At 53.2% G+C, this 26,772-nt stretch overlaps 1 protein-coding gene and 1 long non-coding RNA gene across 2 annotated transcripts; both read left to right on the top strand.

The window, feature by feature from the left end:
* The first annotated feature begins 1,784 nt into the window (after positions 1-1,784).
* LFNG (LFNG O-fucosylpeptide 3-beta-N-acetylglucosaminyltransferase) lies at positions 1,785-7,932 on the top strand. Its single transcript, XM_019542026.1, has 7 exons — positions 1,785-1,875; positions 3,442-3,541; positions 3,856-4,009; positions 4,313-4,398; positions 4,827-4,992; positions 5,760-5,845; positions 5,990-7,932. Exons 2-7 carry the CDS (start codon positions 3,501-3,503, stop codon positions 6,054-6,056), a joined length of 600 nt encoding a protein of 199 aa, XP_019397571.1. The 5' UTR covers positions 1,785-1,875; positions 3,442-3,500; the 3' UTR covers positions 6,057-7,932.
* Positions 7,933-16,855: 8,923 nt separating this feature from the next.
* On the top strand, positions 16,856-19,589 carry LOC109314721. The gene is made up of 2 exons (XR_002102351.1): positions 16,856-17,579; positions 19,437-19,589. It is a non-coding gene; the product is annotated as an uncharacterized LOC109314721 (long non-coding RNA).
* The last annotated feature ends 7,183 nt before the right edge of the window (positions 19,590-26,772 follow it).

Genomic DNA, 26,772 nt, shown 5'->3' with positions numbered 1-26,772 from the left:
TTCTTTCCCACCCCCAATTCTCCCCCTCCTGCTCTGCTACCCACCCCTGCCCCAGCCAAACCCATTGAGAACGGCGGGACGAGCTCCCCGCCCCCCACGCGCCCCCCGGGGCCAGCGGACATATGCTGGGAATTAGCTGTGTAAATAAGGGAGTGCTGCCAGGCAGGTGGCTCAGGTGCAGGGGTGGGTGGCACTCGCTGCTGGGCCCCAGGCCAGGCAGCGGTTGAGGGTGGTTCGGTTACCTGGGGGGCTGGCGGGGCTGGGGCAGGCACAGGTGCTGATCCCCCGGCTGCAGCGGGCTGGCAAGGCCGGGCTCGTGCCAGAGATAAGCAGCTGCCGCGGCCTGACCTCCAGCTAAGTAAACACGAGGCAGGGAGGCAGGCGAGAGGGCTGTGCTGGCGCCGGGTGCCAGCGAGGAGCGCCGGGCGCCCGCTCCGGGCGCTGTTGATGCAAGCGTGGGGCAGCTGCAGCTGGACGCGCTCGTCGCACGCGGGGCGTCCTGGCGGTCGGCGGTGCAAACCCCTGCTCGGGTCCTCACGGGCGCTGGGGCACGGGGCGGGGCGGCGAGCCCGGGTGCTGTTCGGCAGCATGGCCCGCAGGCAGAAGCTGCTGCTTCAGAGCCTGGGAGCAACGCTGGCGCTCCGGGCCGCTGCCGCCGCATCTCGTGCCATAGGACACGCGTCCCTCGGCTTTGCCCCTAAAACGCTTACCCCTGGGGTCAGTGACCTTCCCTCCCCACCCCGAGCCTGACCCGGTTCCTAATTCACAGCGAGTGCTTCAGCTTTAAAGCCAGCGCCCAGAACCCTTGACACTGATGACAGGATGACTCCCCTCTCTGCAAGCCTCAACCCCCCAGGCTGCCTTTGACTCTGTCCCTTGCTCCATGGCTTTATGGTCCTGGCAGCTGCAGAGAGAAATCCTAATCACTTTTCCTGCAGCTGAAACAGGGCCGACGGAGGACTAGCTAGGGAGGAGGCCAGGAAGGGCAGCTAGCAGGAGTAGCTGTTTCCATCTTCTCCCTCTTGCGGGCAGGGCATCTTTAACCTGTTGTTCCTCTCTCACCTTCCTGTTCATTTTTATGGGGTCTGGGCAGAGATGGGGATGTGGGATGGAGCCTCTTGTCCTCTTTGCGCGGGGAAGAACTAAAGGGGAGGGTGGCAATCTCACCCTCGTCCTCATCTTGCTTGCTCCGTTCTGGAAGTGAATTCTCAGCTCGGCTACCTTAGCTTTGCCAGCCTGACGGGCACTGTCAAACCCGAGGCAGCCGCCCCTCTTCTCCGGAGCTTGTGGTGAGCGTTTCGGTGAGATCCTTGAAGTCCTCCTGTTTCCCAAAACAGCTTTCATTTGTGCTTTCCCAGCTCCCAACAGGTCTGCCCCACCACAGCTCCGCGTGGGCTGTGACCGGTGGATTTGTTATGCTGCACTTCATAACCCAGTCCTTTCTGTAAAGAGGAGCAAAGCCAGGCCTGGGCTGCAGAGCTCAGTGCCGGATTCACATTGTCCCTGGGTTCAGGAGCATAGGATGTGGGGTACCCCCATGGCCTAACTAGGAGCGCTGCACGGACAGCCAGACACCTGGGCTGGCCTGCCTGATATTTAAATGATTTTGCTGCTAGAGCAAATGAAGCAATGCCCATTCCCCCAGGTCCTGACTGCCATCCTGCTGAGATGCTGAGACTTCATGGCAGGGACACCATTGTCAACAGTGAGGGGACCGGGGCTGAGGAGGCAGGCGCCTCCCCCCACAAGAAACCCGCAACTCGCCCAGTAGAGCAGTGGGATCTCGTTACCATCCCATTCTGACACTGTTTTGTCTTCACTTGTAGACGTTCATCTTCACTGATGGGGAGGATGAGGAACTGAAGAAGCGAACAAGTGAGTTACCCAGTCTTGTCCCCCTCTCACTTACGGCTCAGGTGAACAAGGTGGAAGTGCAGGTCTCTCTGGTGCCTCTGAATCCAGAGGTGACAGACAGATGCACGGTCTTGCCTCTTGGGTTTTACTGCACTTCTAACCCGCCACCCTGACCCTCTGCCAGCACACAGATGGCTTCTTTCTGGCTCTCCTTGCATCAGGCAGATCGTGCAAAAGCACGTGAACAGTTACAGATACTGAGTCCAGAGCACTCTTGGAAGTCGGGCCCAACTGCACTCATGCAGCGCTCCAGGACCCCTTGGCTGGCTTCTGGCTTTACCCAGGGGAACTGAGCGCACGCAAGCTCTTTGGTTTGCAGCCACCTGAGCTACAAGCCGGGGTGGCTCTCTGAGGAGGGCAGAAAGTGCACGTGGTGGCAGCACCCTCAGGTGGCTTTCGGGGCAGGTGGAGCCCTGATGCAAGGAGGGGCAGCTTGTTTCAGCAACGACCTGTGGGAAGGAGCCCCAGCTCCCAGCTAAGATCGCTGTTGAGATGAGATGGACAGAAAGCTGCATCCCCCCATACCTGCTGTTGGTAAAGTGCCCCAGGCGGCTATCTCTGTCTGCCTTCCCAGGCGGCTCAGCAGGGCGCTGATTAACAAGCTGCCTTCCCAGGGATTTTCCTCCTTGCCGAGCTGTAATTAACTGGAACAAGAGTAGGAGTTTCTTCCCTGGGGGAGGGGAAAGGAGGGCCCTACTCAGGCAGTGTTTATTCAGCAGCCCCTTTCCCTGGCCCTGGGTCAGGCCCCTCTATTCTTCTGATGCAAATGAGTCCCTTTCAGGCCCTGAATCAATTCCCTTTGAGAGGGCCCAGCAAATAACAGGTGGCTGGTGCTGGGAAAATGCAGCATGAATAGGGCAGGATTCTGGCTAACACTCCCCAGCAGAGCAGCCAGTTCACAGGCTCCCCTCCCCCTCTCAGGGAGGCTGAGCGCAGCTACCCAGGGGCAAGGTGACTCCTTAGCTGGGAGCTTAGCGCAGATCGATAGCACTGGGATAGGGCAAATCCACGTTCCTCCCATGACTCAGCTGCACCTGCTGCAGGAGCTCTTTAAATGCACCTCACCTCACATCGCTCTTGAATGCAAAGTCCCCGGGGACACTGCCCTTTGCCCCATAGTCCGATCCCTGAGTTATCCCATAGTCAAGCACTGCGGTCTTGGACTAGTGCTGTAGAACATGAGCACCTGTTCGCTGGGCTTGGGGAACGTGCATTGTGCCGGGAGTGGGGCTGGGTCTTGCTGGAGGGATGCTGGATTGCTGTTGTCTGTCTTCCCTCCTCCTCTCCCATTCATTTAGATGCGCAAGACATGAGTTTTCCCATGAGTGCACCCAGTAGTGCAGCCCTGGGCCACGGGCAGCTGTGCATGGTGTGGAAGAACACCCCATTTCTCGCACAGATGGGAATGCCGTTCCCACCCCTCTGTTCTGCATGCACATCTGAGGCAGCAAGGGGTGGGTCCTGCTCCAGAGGATGGGGCACCCTAGACTCAACAAGGCTTCTCTCCCCACTCTCTTCTTGCTGCAGGAAATGTCATTAACACCAACTGCTCAGCAGCCCACAGCCGCCAGGCATTGTCTTGCAAGATGGCCGTGGAGTATGACAAGTTCATCGAGTCAGGAAGAAAGTAAGGAGGGAATGACTGTCCTGTGAGGTGTGGGAGGAGGAGAGGATGCATCTTTAGCGTGTGTGGAAGAGGCATGTTTGCATGCTCGTGTGCACGACAGGACAAACGCGTTGCGGTGTGTGAAAGCCAAGAGCTTGAGCTCTGTAGCCTTCTGCCCTGGGGGGGTGAGGCTTTCGGCCTCCATGGGTATTCCCAAGCACATCAGGGCTGTTGGTCAGTGCAGTGTGTGGGGCGCAGGGAGGCCTGGTCCTGCTTATGTGGCAGGAGTTGAGGGAATGGGAAGGAGCTAACTTTGGCTCCCTTCCTGGCTCCAGGTGGTTTTGCCACGTGGATGATGACAACTACGTAAACGTCCAAATGCTGGTGAAGCTGCTGTCCAGCTATCCCCACACGCAGGACATCTACATTGGCAAACCCAGCCTGGACCGGCCCATTCAAGCCACAGAGAGGATCAGCGAGAACAAGATGGTAAGCAAGCAGGACAGTGGGCTTGCCAGTGCCAGCCAGGGATAGTCGTCCATGGCTGGGTGAACTTGGACAAGTGGTTGTGGTGGTGTGAGCAGTCCCACTTCCATTAGGCTTGCATTATTCTGGAAAATGCCCTAGTTTGTAGGCTGTAGAGGGTGTTTAGCAGAGCTGTAATGCTCCCTGTGCTGGGAGGCAAGCTGAAGGGTTTTTCTGTGGGGCCCGTGTTGGTAACAAGCTGGTGAGAGAATGGTTGGAGCAGGAACAGGTTGAAACAGCGTGGTTTTGTTTCTCTCTTCTTTGCAGCACCCTGTCCACTTCTGGTTTGCCACGGGAGGAGCAGGCTTCTGTATCAGCCGTGGGCTGGCCTTGAAGATGAGCCCATGGGCCAGGTAAGGGGGTTGGGTACCTGGGACCCACACAGCTCTGTGAGGTCCTGGATCCCCTGTTTGTGGGCTGGGATGGGGAAATGCGGTAGACCAGAGATCTCTGGGGAGTGCCTGTTCAAGGAGATCTGATTCTTTTGTGGACTTCATGGGCTCTATCCCAGCATCCTGTGGCTGGAAGTGCACCTCGGTCCACCTGACTTTTTTGAAGTGGCCCAGAAACTAGCTGTGAAGGACTCTGAGTTCCTCCAGCCTAAAACCAATCTGTCTTTAAGGCAGGGTTGACAGTGCACTAGGTCTGGGCTAAAAGCGGAGCAGCTAAGCCCGGCCTTTCTCCGCAAGAGTGGGGGAGGCAGGGGTGCCTCCACGGCAGGGCTGAGGTGATCTCCTAGCAGAAGTGCTGTACTGAAACTCTCTTGTACTATCGCCTGCAGCGGGGGGCACTTCATGAACACAGCAGAGAAGATCCGTCTGCCGGATGATTGCACCATTGGCTACATCATCGAGTCTGTGCTAGGCGTGAAACTCATCCGGAGCAACCTCTTCCACTCCCACCTGGAGAACCTCCACCAGGTGCCCAAGACAGAGATTCACAAGCAGGTAAACCTGGAAGACATGCATTCCCCGATTTTCCCCATTAGAGTAGAGCCAAGATGGAGCAAATACCACTTCAGTACAGATGTCCTGCACGCAGAACCTGGACCCTAGCAATCGCTGGTTGCGGGAAGAACAGCAGCATGGGGGGTACTGTGTTTCCACCCGTTCTTTCAGAGGCAGCAGCCCAAGGCACCTTGGTGGAATATACCCCGGTCACAGTCCAGGACAAGTGGCTCCTAGGGGAGGGGGCTCCTGTCTCCCAGCACAGTACTACAACCTGCAGACTACAGCCAGGTCCTGCTTGTCCTTCTGGCTCTGTGACTCTTAGGCCCTTGACTGCCCTGTTCTGTGGCCTGATGGTTAAAGCCTTTGCCTTGAGTGTCACATGTGGGTTCAAATCTCTGTCTGAGTAGGACCCAGAATCCAGGTCTCTAACTTCGTGGGCAGGTGCTGCTGTCAGCCAGGCATCCACCCCCCATCTGTGTGCTCTGGATCCTAAGATGAGGGGCAGCCGTGAGGTCTGAGGCAGAGCAGGAGTTCAGTCACACACCTGTGTCGGGTTTTCCAAGTCCGTGTAATGCTGTTGGTTAGCACACCCCTTCCTGGGGCGAGGCACCTCCATCTCAAGGCATTGCAATGTCGCAGGGAGCAGTTGGGCTCTCACGGCAAGGTCAAGCAAGCAGCGCAGGTATTTGAGCCCCGGGTCTCAGGCCTCGGTCCCAATTTCCAGCCTGCTGCCCTGCCAACCTGTTCAACGTTGTGCTCCCCAGGTGACTCTGAGCTACGGCATGTTTGAAAACAAGAGGAATTCCATCCACATGAAGGGTGCTTTCTCTGTAGAGGAGGATCCATCGAGGTGAGCAGCACATCTCTCCTCCACCTTAGGGTGCATGATGGGGGGGCCTTCCTTCTGCTAAGCACCTAACCTGGTGCTGCTGCTGTGCGCAGCTCGTGGAGGCAGCCCTGGGTGCTGATGTCTGCTCTCTCCCTTCTCTTGCAGGTTCCGCTCCATTCACTGCTTGCTGTACCCAGACACCCCGTGGTGCCCAGTGAATGTTGTTTACTAGGAGACATGTGTCCCCTTTTAACCTTGTCCCAAATCTCCCTGGTATCCAAAGGGCTTGTGGGACCTGTGTGTGTGTGCGCGTGTGCGGTTTTGTTTGTTTTTTCCCTTGCTGTGAGGCGAATGGGTATTGTTGCTGTGTAATGCACAGTGTGTGTGTTTTAATAGGCTGCTGTGCGGCCCCTTCTCCCTCCCACCCCAGCCTTCAGGCCGAGCGAGCAGGTTTGGTGGTGTTCTTTGCCTCCTGCAGATGGGACGGGGCAGGTGGGAAGGGCTAGGTCCCAAGCACTTAAACAGGCTGATTTTGAACGGGGTATCCCGGTCTGCAGCCTGGGAGGGTCTACGTGTTGCTTTGCAGTGTTTGCAATTCTCGCAGGATGCGTGTGGAATAACCGTGTGTGCAGGGGTGGCTCTTGGCGGCCACGGCTAGCATTTTGCCTTGCGCGGCTTCTGAGCTGTTCTCTTTCTTTTCGCTAACCCTCTCTTCCCACTCCTGCTAACCCAGGCTGCGGTGTTGCCCTCCCACCCTTACCCTAGCTTAACCCCAAGGCTCAGGCTCCTTTTTTTTCAGATGAAGGTTCATTTGAGAAGTCATTTGCTTGCTTGTTCTAAACTCTTTCCCCTGTTTCTTGACAACCCCATCTCTACCTGGACAGGGAAAAAGGAGGGAAGTTTGCTGGCTCCAGAGCCCAGCTGTCTTTGGGCCGAATCCAGGAAACACCCGGGAGGACTGTGTACCTTTATCGGTTGTCACGTAGAGCCGGACTCTTGGAACTCCAACTCGGTCGCGCTGAAGGGAGACGGGAGAAAAGGGGGTGTGGGGGCGGAAGCCCAGAGTCAGTGTAAACTCTGTTCACTGGAGTTCCCAGGTCTCGCTGAAATATTTTCAGTAGATATAAAGCTATGCAGTATTTATAGAGAATAATTTAAAAGACGTTTTATAGAGGGGTGGGGTTTTCTACCAAGAGGAGCATGGATGCTGTGTGTGGGCATGCTTCGATGGGGAAGGCACGTCTCCCTTCAGTGCAAAGTCTCTTCCCTCTTGCTTGCCTTCTCATTGGGGCATTTTCTGAGAGGAGAAAATGTCCCAGTTCAAGCATCTATCGGCCAGATCTGCTTACGCTAATCCTATGGGGAGCACGCAAGGCCTGGAGCAAGGAAAGCTTCAAGTCCCATGGAGAAAAGATGCGCAGCCAGGCTGAGAGAGCATAAACGGAGCATAAATGCTTTCATGGTTGAGACCTGAAAAGTCTTTGCTGTTTTTGGTCCCATTCACCACTGAGTGTGGGGAGGAGGTAGGCAGCAGGAGCTGTCCAGAAACACCCTTTTCCTCCCATATGCCTCCTAGGCTGGTCCAGTTGTTAACATCCTCCTGGAGAGCCAGGCTGGATACTGGAGCTTGGCTGCAGGTCCCTGGGGTGCCATCCAACTTCTCAAAAAGCTGTGTGCTGGGATGGCACTGTCAGCACCTAAGGGAGGGTGATCCTCTTCCACCTCGCCTGGCCAAGGCAGGGACAAGCTTAAGGAAGACGAGCTTTCACGGGGAGGTCTGGCATCGTCATCCAACGGACCTTGCTGCATCTCCTGCTCCCAGGGAGAGCTGCTCAGGGCCTGGGAAGCTTTTGGCCGCTTCTGCGTTGACACGGACCTGCCTGAACAGTCTTCGCCTGGAGCCCGAGGTTGGACCGTCCTCATCGGGCAAGCGGGCAGAGGCTGGGCTGAACCTTTCCAAAACAAGCTGAGAGAAATTGGCCCATACTGGGCATGTCTGTATATACCGTATTGTGCCAGTACTTTTGTTACTGTGCCTTCTTGAACATGGAGAATGATGTAGATATAAAGAGAAATTTTTTTTATACGTTTTCTGTGGATCGGAAAAAGAAAATGAAAACGTCTGATGCTCTGTTTAAAAAATTAAATGGAACTGTCTTATAACTGTCCCTGACCTTTAATTTATATGTCCCAATATCTGGGACCTCGCTCTGTGCTTCTTATGAATTACTTGTTGAACTAAATAGAGGTTGGGGAATAAAAAAAAATAAAGTAAAATAACAAGGACAAAGTGTTCTCAGGGAGTTAAACCCGATCGCTGCCAAGGACCCACTCGGGCAGCCATCACCCAGTGCTTTCAATAAAGCAGCTTATTTGCTAATCACTGTCGCATGGTTGTGGTCTCTGGTTTGAATGACAGCCTGGGGAGCTGGAGTGCCACCTGTGCAATGATACATGCATGCCAGCTTCTCTTTTAACAGGCCGGAGGGAGTCTGCACGCAAGGGTTTTGCAACACGTCCCCACACTGAGCTTTGGTGGAAATGTGTTACATGAGTAGTTTCTGCAACTCGCCCAAAACCGGCCTAGTGCCCAGTGCCTCTCAGAAGGGCACGGGCCTGTAGTGCCATCTCTGGGGATATTGTTTTGCCAGCAATGCATCCTGTGCTCACTACAGTGAAGGACAAGGTGAGGGGGGGGTGGCACGCATGCATGCATGTGCAGGACAAGGGTGGTGTGAATGTGCAGGAGAAGGGGGGGGGGGGGCATATCTATCTGTTTACTCTTCCCTACCCTGAAAGACAAGACATACCAAGCCCTGTCATCTGCTTTACATCTGGAGGGCCGGGGCAGGTGTGGGAGGACAGGGAACTGAACAAAGCTGGGCTGCAGCTCATCCCATCTTCTGGCAAAGGGAAGCAGGAAGCTGGGGAGAGCAGATTTACAGCCTGGCAGCCAAGTGAGGGAGTGTTGCCGCTGCCTGAGGCTGCTACTGTCCAACAGCAGGCGTGGGAAAGCTGGGGAGTGGCAGAAGAGTGGCTCACCGGTAGGTGAGCGGGATGGGACCCTGCTTGGCATTGAGGCTTTGTAAGCCACAGGCCTCATCTTGCAATAGTCCCCAGCAAGTAGGAGTAGGGAAAGAGAGCTCACCCACGAGCAAGTTTACATTGCACATGCACTGAAACACTCAGCCCAGCTCAATGGGCAGCATGAGAGCAGGCGCATGAAAGCATTTCCCCTTGTGCTGCTGTTGCTCCAACTCAAAGCCCACCGGTGCCTGTGCCACAAGTCTGAGCCTTTCCTCCTGACACCATCACATGCTCTTCCCCCTAAACAGCACACTTGAGCGTTTTGCTTGAACGTCACCACTACCGTGGGTGTATTTTTAGTATAGCAAAACCCGAAAGGAAGTGAGGATGTGTCAAAGCCATGCCACACTGCGGCATCTGGTACACAGTGTGAATTGGGGGTGTCTTTCCTGTGCCTGATCCTCTGCTATCGCACTTCCCGGCACCCTCCCTGCTGAGCAGTGAGTCACTACCCGGCAGCAACGGCATTCAGGGCAAGATGCTACCCACACAGGGAGCAAAAAAGGTCAAGTGAAGTGAAACAGCCTCCACGCACCCATGAATCAGAGGCGCTGCACACAAACACTGGGGCACCAAGTCCTTCCCTCAGCAGTTTGCAGGAAGCGTGCTGTCAGCTCCATGGGCTGCATAGTTCCCTAGTGCTCATGCTGCTGTGAGCAAGGGCTTGGGGAGGGGAGGGGGGCATCTGTCCAGCCTCATTTGGCAAATGTTGGGCAATGGAAATGCAGTAGCTTGCTGAAAGCCACCCCCTCAGCTGGAAGTGCTGTGGTTGGCAGCGCCTTGCTGGTACCATCAACACAGTGGTTAGGGCACTTGCCAGACAACAAAGCCCATGCAGTTCATTGCTGATGAGCAATTGGGGGTGGGGTGCCAGGATGGGGGTAGGGAGGGCTAGTAGTTGCAAAACTTCTGGCTACTGCAAGTCAAGCACTCAGCTTCCTCCCTTACCAGCACAGGAGTACATACTGCAAAGCCGCCACTGCCAGCTCAACAACATTGCTTAGATGTACAGATAGCGCTATCATGCAGGAGAGTGTGAACCACCTGATTCAACAATGGCTCTGACATAGTCTGTGTCTTGCCCGTGTGATTTCTGTGTGCACATCAGTGGGCCCAGCAGAAGGGCTCCAAGTTGAGATGTGTGCTTTGAGCTCATACGATGCCAAAGAAGAGGACACCACTGCCTTATTAAAGAGCAAGCAGGCATGGCCACAGTTCCTTGAGTTACCTGCAGCACCACGGCATTGGCAAAGGGGCCGTGGAGTTGTGCAGCAGTCTGTAGCTGCAGCCCAAGGAAACGAAGAGACTGTACCTCGAAAAGCCAGTGCTAAGTAATCCCATTCGGCAGTGTGGGGCTATGCCAGCCTGCGGGCTGATTTCCAGAGCTTGGTGCACACACTGCAATCTCCTCCTGAAAAAGAGGATGAGATACGCCAAAGCCTTTGGTTTAACTTGGTACCAAGCAATAAGTAGAGCAGTGAGGACTTCAGGGACTGGGATCCAGCAGCTCCTACTAATACTGGGGCTGGCACATCCTGTACCTACTTCAGGTGTGCATGTGGCTGTCTGTCCAAGACAGTGGAGGATGGTTAGCCTGAAGGAAGGGGGCCAGGCCTTAAGACCAATGCAGGGGAAACATGAAAACCCCTCTTCTCACACACATGCAGACACCTTTGCACCACAAAAGCAGCGTCATTTGCACATGTACACACACATACACACCTCCACCCTTTTCAGTTTTACATGTGTTGCTAAGTTTTGGCCAACATGCAGCCATAAACCTGCTACTTTAAGACACTCACCCCTGGAGCTAGCTCTACAGCTGTCATCAGGGCCCATCGCTCAACTGCAGGACATCCTGTTGACTCAAACCGGCTCACTGCAGACAGAGAAAACATTTTTTTCATAACTAACGTGTACTTTTCTGGACAGTCCCATGGTGCACATGAATGTTGGGGGACATGGGAGAGACCTCCACTCCTCACAGCTGTGTAGCAAGGCCTCCCATTGGGACACCACTCTGCCCAGCGAACAGCTGGAACCGGTCTTCCTCCGTCTCGGTGAGGCGGCGTTCAGGACTGAGATGGGTGGTGCTGGAGGACGTCTAGCACGGCCGTTCTTGGCTTGGATGCGCACTGCAGAGCAGGTGAGCTTCGTTAAAAAAGAAGTTGGGTGAATTGATTTTATTTCTTTTTTAAAAAGAAAGTTGCACGCGGGCACAATAGGCACTTTCTGTGAGGAGCACTCTGTGCGCCGTGTTCACCTCTTTGATACTCAGGTGGGCTCACAATACAAATAGTCTTCGGTAGGGGCAACAGGGAGGGAACGAATGTCTACGACTGCTTATTTAGATTCAGATCCCACCCCATCCATACTCCCCAGCCTTCTCTTCAAAGACCCCGTTTCCGTCGCTGTTTTGGCTCGCTGGAACATGCATGGGAAACTAGCACAAACGAGGCCCAATCACCGAAAGCAAATGCGGCTGGAAACGCACGCAAGTGTTTGGGGCCCTTGTGTTGCTGTGGAAGTCTTGGGCCGGCTCCGGGGAAGAGGGAGCCCTTTATAATGACCTGCTTCACCGAGCTGCTTCGCGAGCAGGCCAGGCTGCTATGGAAACTGGAGCGCAGGCGCTGGAGTCCATCAACGTCCCCATTCAAAGGAAGCAGGACTCTCGGTACCCCCTTTTTCTCCAATTCTGTTGTGCAGGGGACTAGAAGGAGTCTTCCAGTTTGGTGAATGGCAACAGCCACAGGACAGAAGGGAGCAAGAAGTAGCATAGCTGAGACCACGAAACCCTTCCCCAGCACACCGCTACACTCCCAGGGACGCTCAACTCTACGGACCTCAGCGGCAGAACTGCACTCTCCAACCCATACAGCAGTGGGACAAACCGAGCGTCCCACTCCCCTGCACCCCTGATTTCCTCGTGGCAGGAATAAGTAACCAGCGCGCCGCGACTTGGTCTGCATGGTTCTGGTGGGGTTGACCAGACGGTCTTCGGCCAGGACCAAGCGGGTCGACAGGAACCGTTACTGAGATGGGTCTTGCAACTGGAGTTACATGTCACACGACAGCACGGGCCTTGCACTCAATGAGAAAAGGCCTGGTGGTGAAGCCACCGCACCACGTGACCCCTTTCCTAGGGTCCTCAAAGCCCCTACAGCCAGGCTGTCAAGGATCTCTCGGGTCCCTCCCATATTACTCTCAGCTGCCATGTCCTGGGCCCACGGACAGACGGTCTTTCAGAGCTTGTCAGTGCTGCTGCTCCTCAAAGCAGCAAAAGGCCCCTTGAGACCATGCAAGGAGCGCCTCTCCCTTTTATTCTGCTTCCACTGCTGGCATGAGAAGCCAGAGAGATCATCTATAATTTAAAAGCAAAGCCCACTTTTCAACGGCAGCGAAGAGGACACATTCCCACCGACCTCTCCGACTTCCTTTTTCAGCCCCTTCATGCCCCCCCACTTTTTTTTTTTGTCCTACTGGGGTGAGAACAGTTTTTCCTCTTGAATTTTAAGAATATCCTTAACAAAAAAAACACTCTCTAGAAACAAACAAATGCCTGCTTTCCCCGACCTGGTGGGATCCCAGCACCCACCAGGGTCTGCTTTACCTTACCTCCACAGCTGGAAGACATTCGCTCCGGTTGCCATTGGGCAAGCGGGGAGCAGGGGAAGGCATCAAACCTCTCAGACCAGCTGGAAACTTCCCCCAGTGTTGTACGAGACGAGAGCCACCAACCCACACGCAGGAGGTGACCGGAGACACCCGACCGAAGTGCCCCAGCCCCGTTCTCCCACCCACCCCATCCCACAGACACAGCCGAGGGCCTGAAAGGGCAGCGCCTCCTGAGCCCAAGTGAATGCAGCTGGGGTTTCCTGGGGAACGCTGTTCAGTTTGTGCATGTCTGCACCGGGTCACCTTTATCCACACATCACTGTCCCCAAATAGGGCCAGAGGGGCAAAAAGCAACTGTCACAGCCCTGTCCAAAGAGCAACAAGGGGGGAAACTGTGAGCCGGGAGGAGTTTCCATGGCAATCCATCGCCCCTGGAAAGGGATTCCTGGAGGGGAGGGAGTCTCCCTCTCCGTCTCTCTCCCTTTCCTTTCTCAAGCTTCTTTTTTTAACTTGTCACCGGTGGATGAGTGTAAAGGAGTCACTGGGCTGTTAATAAGGGGGTGGGAGGGTGGTGGTGACTGCACAGATTGCTCTTGGGACTGGCTCTTTTTAACCGTTTCCTCCCTTCCCCTCTCTGCAGCCAGCACAGACACAGGAGGGAGTTTGGAGCTTGTCGACATGGGGAAACAGCCATAATTATACTCATTCGGTCCTGTTGTGCAGTACGGGGGACCTTGTCACAGGTATAACTTGTCATTTTAAGGGGGCCCTGTTATTCCAGAACAGGAGTGTCGACATAGGCAGCTATTCCAGCATCAAGCAGCATGATGCTGTAATCATGCCAGTAAGTCCCCTGCCCCCCCGTAGATAAGCCCTTACTGTGTAGGAGGGCAAGGTGCTGGTGCAGCAGGTGACAGCCAGCCCCAGCATTTCCATTCAGAGCTGGGGCCCCCCAGGACGCCCCAGCTCAGTGCTTCAGCGTACCCGAATCCTGATCTGCAAATATTGCCTGAGAAACCTAGGCTTCTCTGGCAGGTTCCTGGTTTTCAGCACTGCCAGCTGAAACACCAGGCCACAAACAGACATGCTCACCTTTTCAAGCAGTAACGGCCCTTGCGGCAGTGCCTCTCTGCAAGGCCTTTAAAGCATGGTGCTAGGATCACGAGCTAGTCTCAGCTTCCCTTAGGTGACCCACAGGATAATGGGCTTTGGGAGGCTTTGTGCGCGCTGCAGGCAGGATCAGGGGATAATGGATTTTGAATTGCTACTTAAGCATTTTAAATTGCTCCTTGCAGGCTTGCTCCCCAGTCTGGGGGCTGCGCAGCATTGCTCAGTGGCTGCTGCCAGAGGGGGCAGGCAAGAAAGATGGGAACCAACCTTCCCTTGAATTCACCGGTATGGCAGCAGGGAAGGCGTTGGCTTTAGGAGCAGAAGAAGAAACACTTTCCTCCCCTGCTGTGAAGAATATCAAACCCAGTCAGGAGGCACCTGGACTTTGCTTTTCTGACTGGGGATGTGGGAGGCGGCGTTCAGCAGAGCAAGCTTTGACACTAAGGCTATTCCTCAGCTCAGTGGCTGCTGCTGCTGCTCCGCAGACTGCTGCTCGACACCCCTGTATCAGGCTCCTCTCAGGAGCCACACGCGGCTCTGACCTTGCTGCACACGCGCTTCCTAAATGCAAGAACCTTTCTAGCCGTCTGGAGAGAGGTTTAGACAATGGCATCAGCACCCACTGCCACATCCTCCCCCCACCACTGCTACCATCTCTGGCACGGCGCAGCCCAGCCAGGCCCTCGCGGTCACGTGAAGCTGGGACCCCCTTGGCTGCACTGTGTCCAGCTGCCAGAAGTGGGAGAGCACAGCTGAGTGCCTGGTTTCTAGTCCTGGTTCTCCCCCTAAAACCTTAGGCCACACGGAGCAAGGCATGCCAGGCTCCTATACACATGCAGGGAGGCTGCTCCAACATGCTGCAAATCATGTGCATCCGTGTCCCTGCACTGAAAAATGGTGGGGTGCTTTGAACTACAGCTTGTCGAACAAGCTTTAGTTCAAAGCACCCCACCGCCATTATTTGAGCGCAGGGATGCTGATGCACATGGTGCTTGGTTGCTTTCAATTAGTGTGGCTCGCTAATTAAAAGTGCTCCCCCCCCGACACACATCTCCCAGGGCACCTCTATAAATGCCCACTGACTCCAGGGAAAAAAAAAAAAAAAGGGGGGGGACAAGGCTTCGGCCTGCCTCAGTTTCTTCACATGTAAGGTGTGTTGTAGGACTGATTTAGACCCGTAAACCTCTTGGAGAGCCTCAGATGAATGATTAAGCAGCATCATAACCCAGAAATGTGAAAAGTAGCTCCTTCCTCTCTCTCATCTGGCATTAATCTCAAGCACTGGCTCCTTTTAACCTCTGGGTTTCCGACTGAACTGGCTCCTGGAGCCCATGGGAAGATGCGGTAGGAGCTGCTCCAGTCTCAGACGCCAGCTCACATGGGAAAGCCTGGCATGAGCCCTGCCAGCCTCCCACGTGGTCAGTGTGAAGGCAAATCAGCCCATTCAGCATGCCCTGGCAGGCACAGCATGGGCATCCTTTGTGAACAGATTATCAAGGGAAACACAGGATGTTCTGTTGACTTTGAAGCCTGTCAGCACAGCTACACTGCTCCATTTTGCTCCCAGTTATGAGGGGTGGGGGCGGGGAAGGGAGGGGGGAAAAGGGGGAGAGACAGCGGGACCCTCACCGCAAAACTGCTTTTGTGGTGCCAAACGGCAGGTGCAGTTGATGCGGTGTTGGTAGGAAACTCTTCTCTACCTTTCTGACCTCAGCCAGACAAACCACTCAGCCACAGATCAGCCCCTTCAGCACCTACCTGCAGACAGAAATGCCCTATGACAAAGTGACCGGGGCTGGGAAATGAACCCCCGAGGGACCTGCAGAAGGACCGCTCTATAGTTGTGGGAACGGGGCAGGACAGGACAGGACTTGCAAGCGACTGACCCAGAGGAAGAGCAGCAAGGAACAAGCCTCACAGTCCTATTCTCCTGCCGGGGCAGTACAGATCACTGGGCCAAGCAGCCACCCACAAAGGAGCTGCAAGTGATAAAAGGATTTATCTGGAAGAGTTCAAGATGCTACAGAGTCAGGTCTTACTGGTGCACGAGGCCTGAATTCTCTCCTCACTTCTCCAGAAGTCAGTAAGGAGGCACGATCAGCTCTTGGGGGTATGATATGAGGCAGACAGTCCTGGTCTCTGAGAGACACCGCGTGCTTAGAGAGATCTGCTAGTTGCAATGTGAATGAAATGCAAGATTCCCTCCCTACAATCACCTGAGAGGTTTTCAATGGGAAGAGTGAAAAGTCTTTCACAAGGCACGCTGCCACCAATTCATGCACATTTACTTCTCCCAGCCCCAACCTGGGTCCAGGAATTAAAAAAAAAAAAAAGGAAAAGAAAGGCAGAGACAATTCTTGGCTATTGCTAACTGGATATGCTAGGTGACCACAGGCAAAGTGGTGTGTGTGGAGAGCCTTCATGGGCATCCTAGCCTGTCCTGCCACTAAAGGAAAGGAGCCACATCCCCTTCTGAGTATAAGAGGAGCTTTGGTGCTAATCTCGATGTCAGAGCTCTGCATGGCACGTGACAGCAGCAATCTGAGCCTTTGCTGTGAGCCGGTTCAAGAGCGATTGGCCCTAGAGGAAGTCCCTGTTTCAGCCTGGCACCCTAGACTTCTCAGCAGCTCCTCTCGTACCAGGTCCCAGAGCAGCCGCCTTCCCTTTCGGGCTATTCCTGGAAGCAGGACTGGCCAGGCCTGGCCCACCTCCCCGAGCGGGTCAGAGCCGAGGGCTGTGCAGCTCTGCTGACAGCGATCCGCCCTTGGGGGTGTCACTGAAGTCACAAGCGGTTCTCCTCTGCCCTCATACCACCTGCCCGGCCAGGAGCTACTCAACCATGCTGTGCCCTGGGGAGGGCATCCATTCAGCTGGGAGCGCAGAGCAATTATTAGTCAACTAGCAAAGGAAGAAGCCAAACTCTTGCTCACTTATATGGTATAAGACTGGGTTGTGAATGGTCTGCCTTGATGGCCTCAGAAGACAAGAGGTGCTTCAGATAGCTTGTGAGGTCCCAAGAGGTGGGGGAAGATGTGAAGGATCTGCACCTCAGCTGAAGACAGGGGCCTGGGGGCAGATAGGAACCTGCTCTTGTCATGCACAAAGGGATGCATATAGTAAATCATCCTTTGAGAAGGGAGAAAGCCCCATTTCAAACTGCTCCATGTTCCTGCTGCAGCCTCAGAAACAGCACTTGAGAGGCAGAGGGACATACTAGATGTTTGGTGGGGGTGCCTCCCCTCCCCGCTTGCTACAGCAGCCAGAGTTTTGGAAGCCCAAGTCCCTGGGGTGTTACAGCAAAGCAGCAGTTTCAGAGGCCCTTGCTTTTCAGAGCCAAGTGCACCAGCATTAACAAACCTTTCTGAATGTGTTTGCGTGGGCCATTTCCTTCCCCCCCCTCCCCTCTTACATCAGGGTTACAACCAAACTTTTCTAGAGTGCCTCAAAGCCTTCAATGTGGGAAGCCCTGTTAAGGCACAACTGTTAGTTTGACCAGCATACAACACAGATTCTGAATCTCATGCTGGGACTTCCCCAAGGAGAGAGGCACCTTTTGCCATCTGCAGAATGAAGGGACGGCACAGGAGTGGAGACAAAGCCACCTGACCTGCTGGGAAAGTGTGATGGGAGAGCTCCAGCCTCGGCAGAGGTCACTGTGCAGGTGGCGTTCTCATGTCCCAGCCCTGGTAGGAGACAGCAAAGCCGGTCAAACATTTACACGGGGACTCCGATGAGAGCTCCTGTTCTCTTTCATGCCACCTAATACACTCGACTGCTCTTCTCCCTTTCCACTGGAGCCCAGAAACAGTGCCACCAAGTGCACGACCCCCGGTTTAATCATCTCTTAGTAGGGGGCAGAAGAAGAGGACACAGACTCTTACTCTCCAGAGAAAAAAAAGCTGATCCTGGAGGAATCACTGAGAGATGCAATGAAGCAAAGCAGGTAATCATTAGTGAAGGGTGGAGAGCTGGTCTTGGCCAAGCGCACTGCTGCTGCCCGGTTACAGACAGGGCAGTGGGGAGGGCGAGGTGGTCTGGACCAATGTCCAGCCATGGAAGGAGACATTTGGAAGAGATCCCACCGTGCCCACAGCACACTCAGGAATGCTGCTGCTGCTGCTCATCAGCTACTGCCTGCTAGCGGACAATTCATGGCTGAGAGGAGCATGAGTTTCACAGACAAGCAAACACTTCCTAAAAAGGTCCAAACCAGCTCTCTTCCAGGTTCAGACCGACACACTAGGCAACCCACCCCCATATGAGGAAAGGCTGAGACAACTCGGCATAAGTTGAAAGTTTGGAGAGGAGGAGATTTATAGGGAACGTGAAGAAACTCCCCAGCCCCTGCCAGGGGACGAGGCAACGGGTTCAAGCAGATTAAAAGTAAATCTGGCAGGTTGGTAACTTCCCAACTGGAAGAGCAATGAGATCAGCTGCCTGGGGGGGCTGTAGATTCTCCCTCAGCAGAGCGTTTCAGTCACAGACCGGATGAGCACCAGCCTGGGACATTTTAGGAAGAGCTAATACTGTAGCTCTGGACTGGAGGGGCTGGACTACACGAGTTGCCCTCAAACCTGTGATTCTACACCATTTGTGCATGCAGCCCTCGTTTCAAAGCCGCCGCCGCCTCCTTCAGCACATGAAATCGTTTTCATGCTGGCTGCTGTAGGAACACAGGCTTGTTCAGACACAACAGTTCAGGTATTGGAAGGAGGCCTCTACAACCATAACCTCACATGCTCAAGAACCGTGAAATAGCCACCCTCGTTCCTTATCCAAGGACACTTTGCAAAACTCAAGACTGGTCCCCACAGCACATGGCTCAGTTCTGACTAGGCAAAGGGTCTGTGCTACATGGATCAGTTGGCGTTTTCTTGGAGCATAAAACAGCTCTGCCACACCAAGACTACGGCCCCCTCTATGTTACAGGTATCACACAGTTACCCGGTTACTTGTGCAATTATCTCAAGACCAGCTACATGTGCAGAGTAGCTAGCACACCATAACAAGCTCCAATAAGCTATAAAGTTAGACCTTGAAAACGTGTACTAATTTCATAGCTAGTTCCTGTTGAGTTTTAATTTGCGTGTGTAGCAGAGGTGCACCATGCCCAGCTGGGGTTGGGATCCCCAAAACAGAGGGCAAACAGCTGTAGGCTCTGGGTTGCAGCAGCAGGGTTTCCTGCACCCCTGAGCCTGTGAGATCACAGCTGTCATGATCCCCTAGGTGCAGGTGTGGGGGGCACCCCCACAGCTGGAAGCTCCTCAACTGAGGCGGCTCCCAGTTGCAGGAGCTTACTTGATGCTGGTGCAGGGGGAGCCTGAGATTGGACTCCCCTTGCACCAGCAATAAGACGCGATGGGTCTAACTTCATAGCCATGGCAAGAGGTGCGACTGTGTGGATCACGCATGAGATCCCATCTTGCCTTTACCTGCACATATAGAAGGGCCCTATACTCTAACCTAGGTTTCCCTTTACTGCAAGGGCCTCACAGCAGACATGGCATCCAGGAACTCGCCTGTCAGGATCTCTTTCCAAACCAAACTCGTGTCCCCTACCGGCAGCTGGCACATTAAGGAACAACAGCTCTCCATAAAGCTCAAGAGGGACCAGGCACACGAGTAGTAGTAGTTGATACCTAGCCCCCTCCAAACAGTTGTTTTCAGGCTTGCACCCACATTGTTCCACTACCCCCATAAACTAAGTCGAGACAAGATGGGGAAAAATCCCACAAGACAGTATGCGAGGCAGCCTGACCTCCCTTGTGGGCATTTTATGTGATTTTTTTCTCTTCAACAGGCCTGAGCGCTTGCATTATGGATGCACCAGCTCCAAGCTGAGCGGAGCGAAGCCAGGTCAGAGTATCTGCAGTGAGTGGTGCTGGCTACACCGTAGGTTCTCCTTTCTCGCCAGAGGAGCACCGGATCGCTACCACAGCTTTTGGATGGCAGACAAAACTCTGCCCACCCACCTCTGCTCATTGCAGTTGCAAAACAGCTCTTGTGAGAAACGACAGGAGTGGTAACTAGGGCAGCATAAAAACATTTCCATCAGAACCAAGTTTGTAACAAGGCAGCTTTCCAGGAAGCGTCTGTTTTTGCTACAATTTGTTTATAACAGAAAAACACCTGAAAAACAGAACAACTGTCTGAAAAAAAAAGTTTCTGACTTAAAAATATTTCCATCATGTTTCAAGGGAGTATCATAGTACTTAGGGTCAGAAGGGACCTAACCAGATCATCAGGTCTGACCCCCTGCCCCGGGCAGGAAGGGGTGCTGGGGTCATATCACCCCAGCCACATCTGTCCAGCCTCCTCATGAAGACCCCCAAGGTAGGAGAGAGCACCCCCTCCCTTGGGAGCCCATGCCAGAGCCTGGCAGCCCTAACTGTAAAGTAAAGTAATCTCTCTGCATGTTCAGCCTGAACTTTCTCTCTAACAATCTGTGGCCGTTAGCCCTAGTAACCCCGGGTGGTGCCCGGGGGAACAGAGCCTCCCCCAATTCCCACTGGTCCCCCCTGGTGAGTTGGTAAACCACCACCAGATCCCCTCTTGTGGAGCTCAATAGGTTCAGGCCCTTCAGCCTCTCTTCATAGGGCCTGCTCTGCAGCCCCTTGACCATGCAAGTGGCCTCCTCTGCACCCTCTCAGTGCTGGCCACATCCCTCCTGAAGTGCGGCACCCAGAACTGGACGCAGTCCTCCAGCTGCGGCCTGACCAGTGCCGCACAGAGGGGAAGGATCACCTCCTTGGACCTGCTCGTGATGCGTCTATAGATGCATAAGGTGCAGTTAGCCTTACTGTCTGCTTCCCTCACATTGGAGGCTCATGTTCATCCTGGAGTCAACAATGACTCCAAGATCCCTTTCGGCCACCGTGTTGACAAGAAGGGAGTTCCCCAGCCTATAGGGGTGTTGCTGGTTCCTTCTCCCTAGATGCAGCACCCTGCACTTGTCTACATTGAATTGCATCCTGCTCTCATCTGCCCACCTCTGTAACCCGTCCAGATCTAGCTGGATTCTGTCCCTCCCCTCCAGCAGGCCCTCCTCACCCCACAACCTGGTGTCATCAGTGAATTTGGACAGCGTGCTTTCCACACCCACATCCAGATCGCTGATAAAGATGTTGAGCAGTACAGGCTCCAGGACCAAGCCCTGGGGGACTCCACTGCCCACATCCCTCCAGGTCGAAAACAACCGTCTACCACCACTCTCTGGGTCTGACCATCTAGCCAGTTTGCCACCCATCTGCCTGTAGGCATCAATGCTGCAGTCACCTAGTTTTTTTAAGAGAACATGGTGGGAAACTGTGTCAAAAGCCTTTTTAAAGTCCAGGAAGACGACAGCCACCCTGACACCCTCGTCCAGGGACTTTGTGACCTGATCATAAAAAGAAACCAGGTTAGTCAGGCAGGATCTGCCCTCAATGAACCCTTGTGGTTGCCCCTGAGCATTTCCTCCCCTGCTGGCCCCTTGCAGATGTGCTCCTTGATAATTCTCAAAGGACCAAGGTAAGACTTACTGGCTTATAATTGCTGGGGTCCTCCTTTCTCCCCTTGTAAATGGGGACCACATGGGCCTTTTTCCAATCCTCTGGTACCTGGCCAGTGCCCCACAAGCACTCAGAGCCATGCCAGGGGCCCCACTATGACCCCCGCCAATTCCCTCAGCACTCTTGGGTGAACAGCATCTGGACCTACTGATTTAAAACACATCCAGCCCCTCCAAAAGTTCCCCAACTAGGTTGTCCCTGGCCCTAGGCATGGCGGTGCCTCCCCTGGGTCCGTCCTCACTTCTAGTGGGGGGAGATGTCCTGGTCCCTGTTCAGGAATATGGAAGCAAAGAATTCGTTAAAAAGGTCAGCTTTTTCACTTGCCATAATCACCAGATTGCCAAGCCTATCCTGTACGGGCCCCACATTACCTGGTGCCACCTTCTTACTTCCTGTGCATTTGAAAAAGGACTTTTTATTATCCCTAATTCTGGTTTCTAGCCCTAGCTCCATCTCCACCTTGGCTTTCCTAGCAGCCTCCCTGCAGTCCCCAGCAACAGAGGCATAATCCTCCTTGGCTATAGCCCCTTGCTTCCACTGTTGTACGCCTCCTTTTTTGCCCTCAGGCATCCCTGGATGCCTTTGCCAAGCCACGGGGGCTTCTTAGCCCTCCTGCCCCCCTTGGTGCGCATTGGGACTGACTCCCTTTGAGCTCGGAGGATCGTCTCCTTGAGGAACAACCACCCATCTTGGACTCCCACCTCATTGAAGCTCAATGCCTCTCCTACTAACCTTCTCAGCTTACAGACATCAGCCCTCCTGAAGTCAAGGGCCTCTGCCTTGCTGCTTGCTTTCACCACCCTGCACTGGATAGTAAATCCCAGCAGGCAATGATCGCTGTAGCCCAGGTGGTCGAGTACCCGCAGAGCCCTCACCAGGTCGTCGCCTATGGCAAGGACCAAGTCCAGCAAGGCATTTCTCCTGGTGGGACTACTCACCTCCTGGGTTAGGTGGAGGTCCTGTATCCCGGCTAGGAGCCTACATGAGTGGTTGGACATGGCTGACTGCTCCTCCCAGCAGATGTCTGGGTAGTTTAGGTCACCCATGGCAGCCACATCCCTTGACTTTACTGCCTCCGCGAGCTGACCCAAGAAATCCCTGTCCAGCTCATCCCCCTGGCAAGGCAATCTGTAGTAGACACCCACTATCAAGTTGTAATCACCATGCCTGGTTTTCCCTTCTAATGGACCAGAGCACCTCAGCAAAAGCCAGGGACCAGAGGAAAGGACAGGGACATGGGGCACCAGAATTGCATTCCCCTGGTACCACCCCGACATCCAGACTTCTGTATGCCAGCTGCGGGGCAATGAACCCCACCACTTTGACCTACTTTTCCAGACACACAAAGGCTTAGTGTTTAAGTTTGGGTGCCACAATACAATCAAAATACCAGCAACTCAAAATCAGTGAATTTGTAGGTAAGAAAGGACTGATAGCAGCTGCGCCCTGAACACTTCCACACACCTCTGAAGTCCATGGGAGTCTTTCCACAGCCCATTGCACTCGGGCTATCAGTAAGTCAACCCAACTCTTTTACAGGTGCAAGGCAGGGGCTATGATCCTAGACATAGGAGCTCATCCTGTTGGCCTGCTGCTCCGCATAGTACTCCGAGAGACAGGGAGATCTTCACACCAGGAGGGGAGCAGTACTCCGTACTCGTTAACACTGGGGGAAAAGGAGCTCACATTTTGGTCTGCAGGATGTTTGACAGGGCCGGAGAGCCCACCTGCCTTTCAGAAGCCTTGCTCAAACCCGGCAGAATCACCCCCAGTGATTTTGGGTTGCTGCTGCCGCCATCTCGTGGCAGCGTTGCCACATTGTTCAGCGCTCAGCCCAAAGCAGCAAACGGCAACAGGCGACTTTCACTGGAACTGCAGCAGCTTCAAAGCTCTGGTTTCTCAAAGCAAATCTACCGTGCGGGGACTCGGAAGCTGCCGTTTGGGTGCTCCCAGGGAAGTTTAGGTAAGCCTTTCCACTGCCCGTTTTCTCTAGCCATCCCCCGCTGCCCCTTCCCACATGCTCACCTCCCCTTTTTTCTTTTTCCCATTATCTCCATCCTGAGCAATTGGAACTCGGCAGCTGGACTGAGCATCAAGACCTGGCAACTTGGTTTCCACAGTTGCTCATTTGACTTCACCAAGGTTTTCCAGACTTAGTTGGCGATGCCTAGGGCTTGCTCTGGTGCACCAGGCACCAGCAGCGGTGAAGTACTAGACAGTGGAAGGCAGCTATCACTGCTAAAAAGAGAACCCTTATGTCAAGGTGAGTAGACCCCACAGATCAAACAAAAACCACTTGACAGGAAGACCACAGATTTAGCTTCTCTGTTATGTGGCGATGCCATGTGGCCAGAACATCATGCAGATGAAGGCCTGGGAAAAAAAAAAAAAAATTAAAATACTGCAAGAGCCGAGACCAGGTCCAGAAGACCCCAGCTAGTCTTCCCAGCTTATGTTGACAAAAGGCTTCTCCCATACTCTCAGCCCACCTGAGAACATACAGAGTCAAGTTTCTACTTCTCCCAGTAAAGATAATCCTTTCGCTTACTGTTGCTGAAGCACAATAGAGAGAAAGGGCATTGGAACAGCAAGTGCGTGGAATGCCTAGAACAATATGCAGACCCTGACACAGCCAGCGGATCAGGGAGGCGATCCCTTTATCAGCGTGCGGCTCCTTCAAATGTGCAGTGGGCCCATGCCGCAAGCAGCCACTTCACCATCTTCCACATGGGTATTTGTTACAACGGGAAGGGACAGTCGAAAGGAAAATCTGCCAAGAACACGTTCCTCATTAAAGCTTATGAAGACTGATAAGGAATGATCTTGATTCAGAGTTTTCCCTGTGCTGGGGGGAAACCACCACCTTGATTATTGTCTTCATTCAACTCTTGAGAAACTTGACTTACCCAGTTTTAGCACGGGGTGTGCTCCTGGGATGTGGTTATAAATGCCAGGATTTCTAACGCAAAAAAACAAAACAAACAAACAAACAAAAAAAATCAGATCCAGAATGAAAGACACAGCAATGGCCTGAAAATACTTGTGTACATCCCAAACTTCACTGGCATTTCTACAAAACACAGTATTAGATCGTTTCTACTCCCTTTGTCCCTGTGGGAACTGTTACCACTTGGCTTTATTTCACACACACAGTGCATGGCTAAGAATATACAACTTTGTGTACTGTAGTAAAATATGCCTTAAAAAAAATAATATATATATTAAAAGCAGAATATGCTACCAATAAAGTTATTAAATAGAAGAGTGGTATGTAGGCTTGTTTTTAACTGTTTATTTTAAAACATGAAACCCAAGGTGAATAGAAACCACAGAAATTACATTTAGGTTTTTTTTGTTTCAGTTTTTGTTGTTGTTGTTTGTTTTTTTAGTATTTGCAAAACAAACAAAAAAAGCTACAGTAAAAAATAGCTACGGTACAATCAATAGAACTACTGAAGTAAAAGGAAAAAAGATACAAAAAGGGGCTCAATCCTCAGTTTAACCCTCACAATTTAAAAACATTTTGGGTAAGTGCAGGAACACCTGAAGAGGAACTAGCAGATTCAAAGGTTTTAAAAAAAATTATATATATTTATATATTATATATATGTATATAAAGTGGTATGATATACAACCATTATGGTTAAGAACAAAACCAGAAAATTACAAAAAGGCCAGTTACATGTTCACCGGTAAGTTTCCGTGCACACAGTGTCAAAGGAAAAACTGAAATTAAAGAACTTCCCTCTTAACAAATGACGGTTAATTAAACCTGCGGGGGCCTCCTGGCTCATGCTAGCTAACACGGGACCCAAGGCGTGCGATGAACCTGGGGTCTGTTCCTAAGGCCGCTGAAAGTCAACAATGTCTTTCCGCGACTTCAGCAGCCTTTGGATGCCGGGCCCCTGGAGAAGTCGGCTCATTAAACTCTGTCTGGGAACAGGGGAGAAGAGTATGGAATTGCATAGTGAGGAGAAATGTGGTATCAGATACACAGAGCACCTCAAAGGACCCTGATGGGAGAATTACTTCTCTGCAGTAAGGAATACTTGGCACTTCTGCAAGTGCTTCGTCTTTGACGTTTTGTTTTGTTCACGTGCTCAGACCCATGGGCACAGTTGGAGAGAATGCAAAATAAAAGAAATACCCCTGGGCACACAGGTGGAAAAGCACTGGCAGGCACTGCTCCATCTCACTGACAGCCCTGAGGCCTGGAGAAGCTCAGCAATTTGCCCAGTCAAGTACAGCTGAACATCCCCAGCTCCCGGGCTGTCTTTTAACCTCTGGACCGCATCCCCTCTCGCTTTCCCCTCCTGTTTGGGCAACATGCCTGCAACAGACAGGAGGAGACTCCACTCTGCAGTAGAAGAGCAGCCCACTCAGCCTAGTGTTGCTACAAGCATCCAGGGCTTTGACTGCTCCTGCTGACACTACCAAAGACCATCCATCATTTATCTGCAACTCAACCATGAAAGACCGGGAGAATGAGTTGTAAGAAAACACCCATCTTGAGTGCATGGAAGTAAAGGTCCCTACCCCACCAAGTCCTCCTGCCCAGTAGACAGTGGAGTTCATGCTTCTAGATATTTGGTGGGGAGGGAAGGGACTGGGTGTCTCAGTTTTTCTGAGGGATGCTAGAGACTGCCTAACCACAGGAGGACACAGCCTCTCTCCACCTTTGTGTGAGCCAAGAGCTGGAACGCTCCATCTTCCTACTCACTGCTTCACGCAAGAGGCTGAACCCAAAGTGAAGCAAGATCTTGCAGTGCTACCATCTCCCATGCTCCACTGAAAGCACCTGGGAAAGGGGCTAAAAGAAAGCGCATCCCATAGTGTGGACAATCTCCTGCCTCTGCTCCTTTTTGATTTCTGGCTCTAGGGAGGAGCAGCAACAGCAGCAGCAGCTCCTGGTTGAGGACGCGCCACAGCTTTTAACAAGTGCTTAGAAATTTCTTCTAACGTTACAGTCTCCACCGCTATCTGCTCATGCCCCTGCCTGGTAATTAAGGGGCTTGCAATGCATGAAAAGGAAAGGCCATCAAGACAGTGTCTGCAGACTCCACTCTGTCCTTTCAGCACCAGCAAGATCTCTCCTCTTCCTCTGCGCTGGCTATCCTCAGAAGACAGGAACTCATCTACACCTAAATCATATGAAGGGGCTGCAGTCAGCAACACAGATGTCTCTCTCTCTCCTCTAAAATGTGCTGCCTCAGCATCAACCTCAAGTTTCTCCCATCACAGAGAAACCAGGACCAGAAGTCAGTGGGCTACCATCTATACCAGCATCTGTCTGGGTGCTTGTGGTCTGGCCGCACCACAGACCACCACTACCCTTCAGTAGGGGAGGTGGCGGCCCGTGTAGGGGGAGGGAGGAAGACAGCTTACCTCCAGACTGCTGAGGGGAATCAGTGAGACAGTACAAGATAGGGAAGGGGATGTATAGGGCCAAACTGCTTGCTGTTAATCCCCCAGGCTGTAGGCTGAATATAGTCCCTTTTGGGGCTAGAAAGGGCCAACAGGCTGTAGGGTGAACACCACTGGTCTGTACTCATTTGTACAGTGCTCATCCAAATAGCATCCAAGTGG

This window comes from Crocodylus porosus, unplaced genomic scaffold, assembly GCF_001723895.1.
Source record: "Crocodylus porosus isolate Cpor-Errol unplaced genomic scaffold, CroPor_comp1, whole genome shotgun sequence".
Taxonomy (NCBI): Eukaryota; Metazoa; Chordata; order Crocodylia; family Crocodylidae; genus Crocodylus; species Crocodylus porosus.
The sequence above is the reverse complement of the archived record's forward strand: the minus strand, read 5'-3'. Positions and strand labels throughout refer to the sequence as shown.

Coding starts and splice junctions, on each gene's coding strand:
- LFNG (XM_019542026.1), top strand. CDS start 3,501: ATGGCCGTGGAGTATGACAAGTTCATCGAGTCAGGAAGAAA. Junction 3,542..3,855: donor TTCATCGAGTCAGGAAGAAA/GTAAGGAGGGAA, acceptor TCCTGGCTCCAG/GTGGTTTTGCCACGTGGATG. Junction 4,993..5,759: donor AGACAGAGATTCACAAGCAG/GTAAACCTGGAA, acceptor TGTGCTCCCCAG/GTGACTCTGAGCTACGGCAT.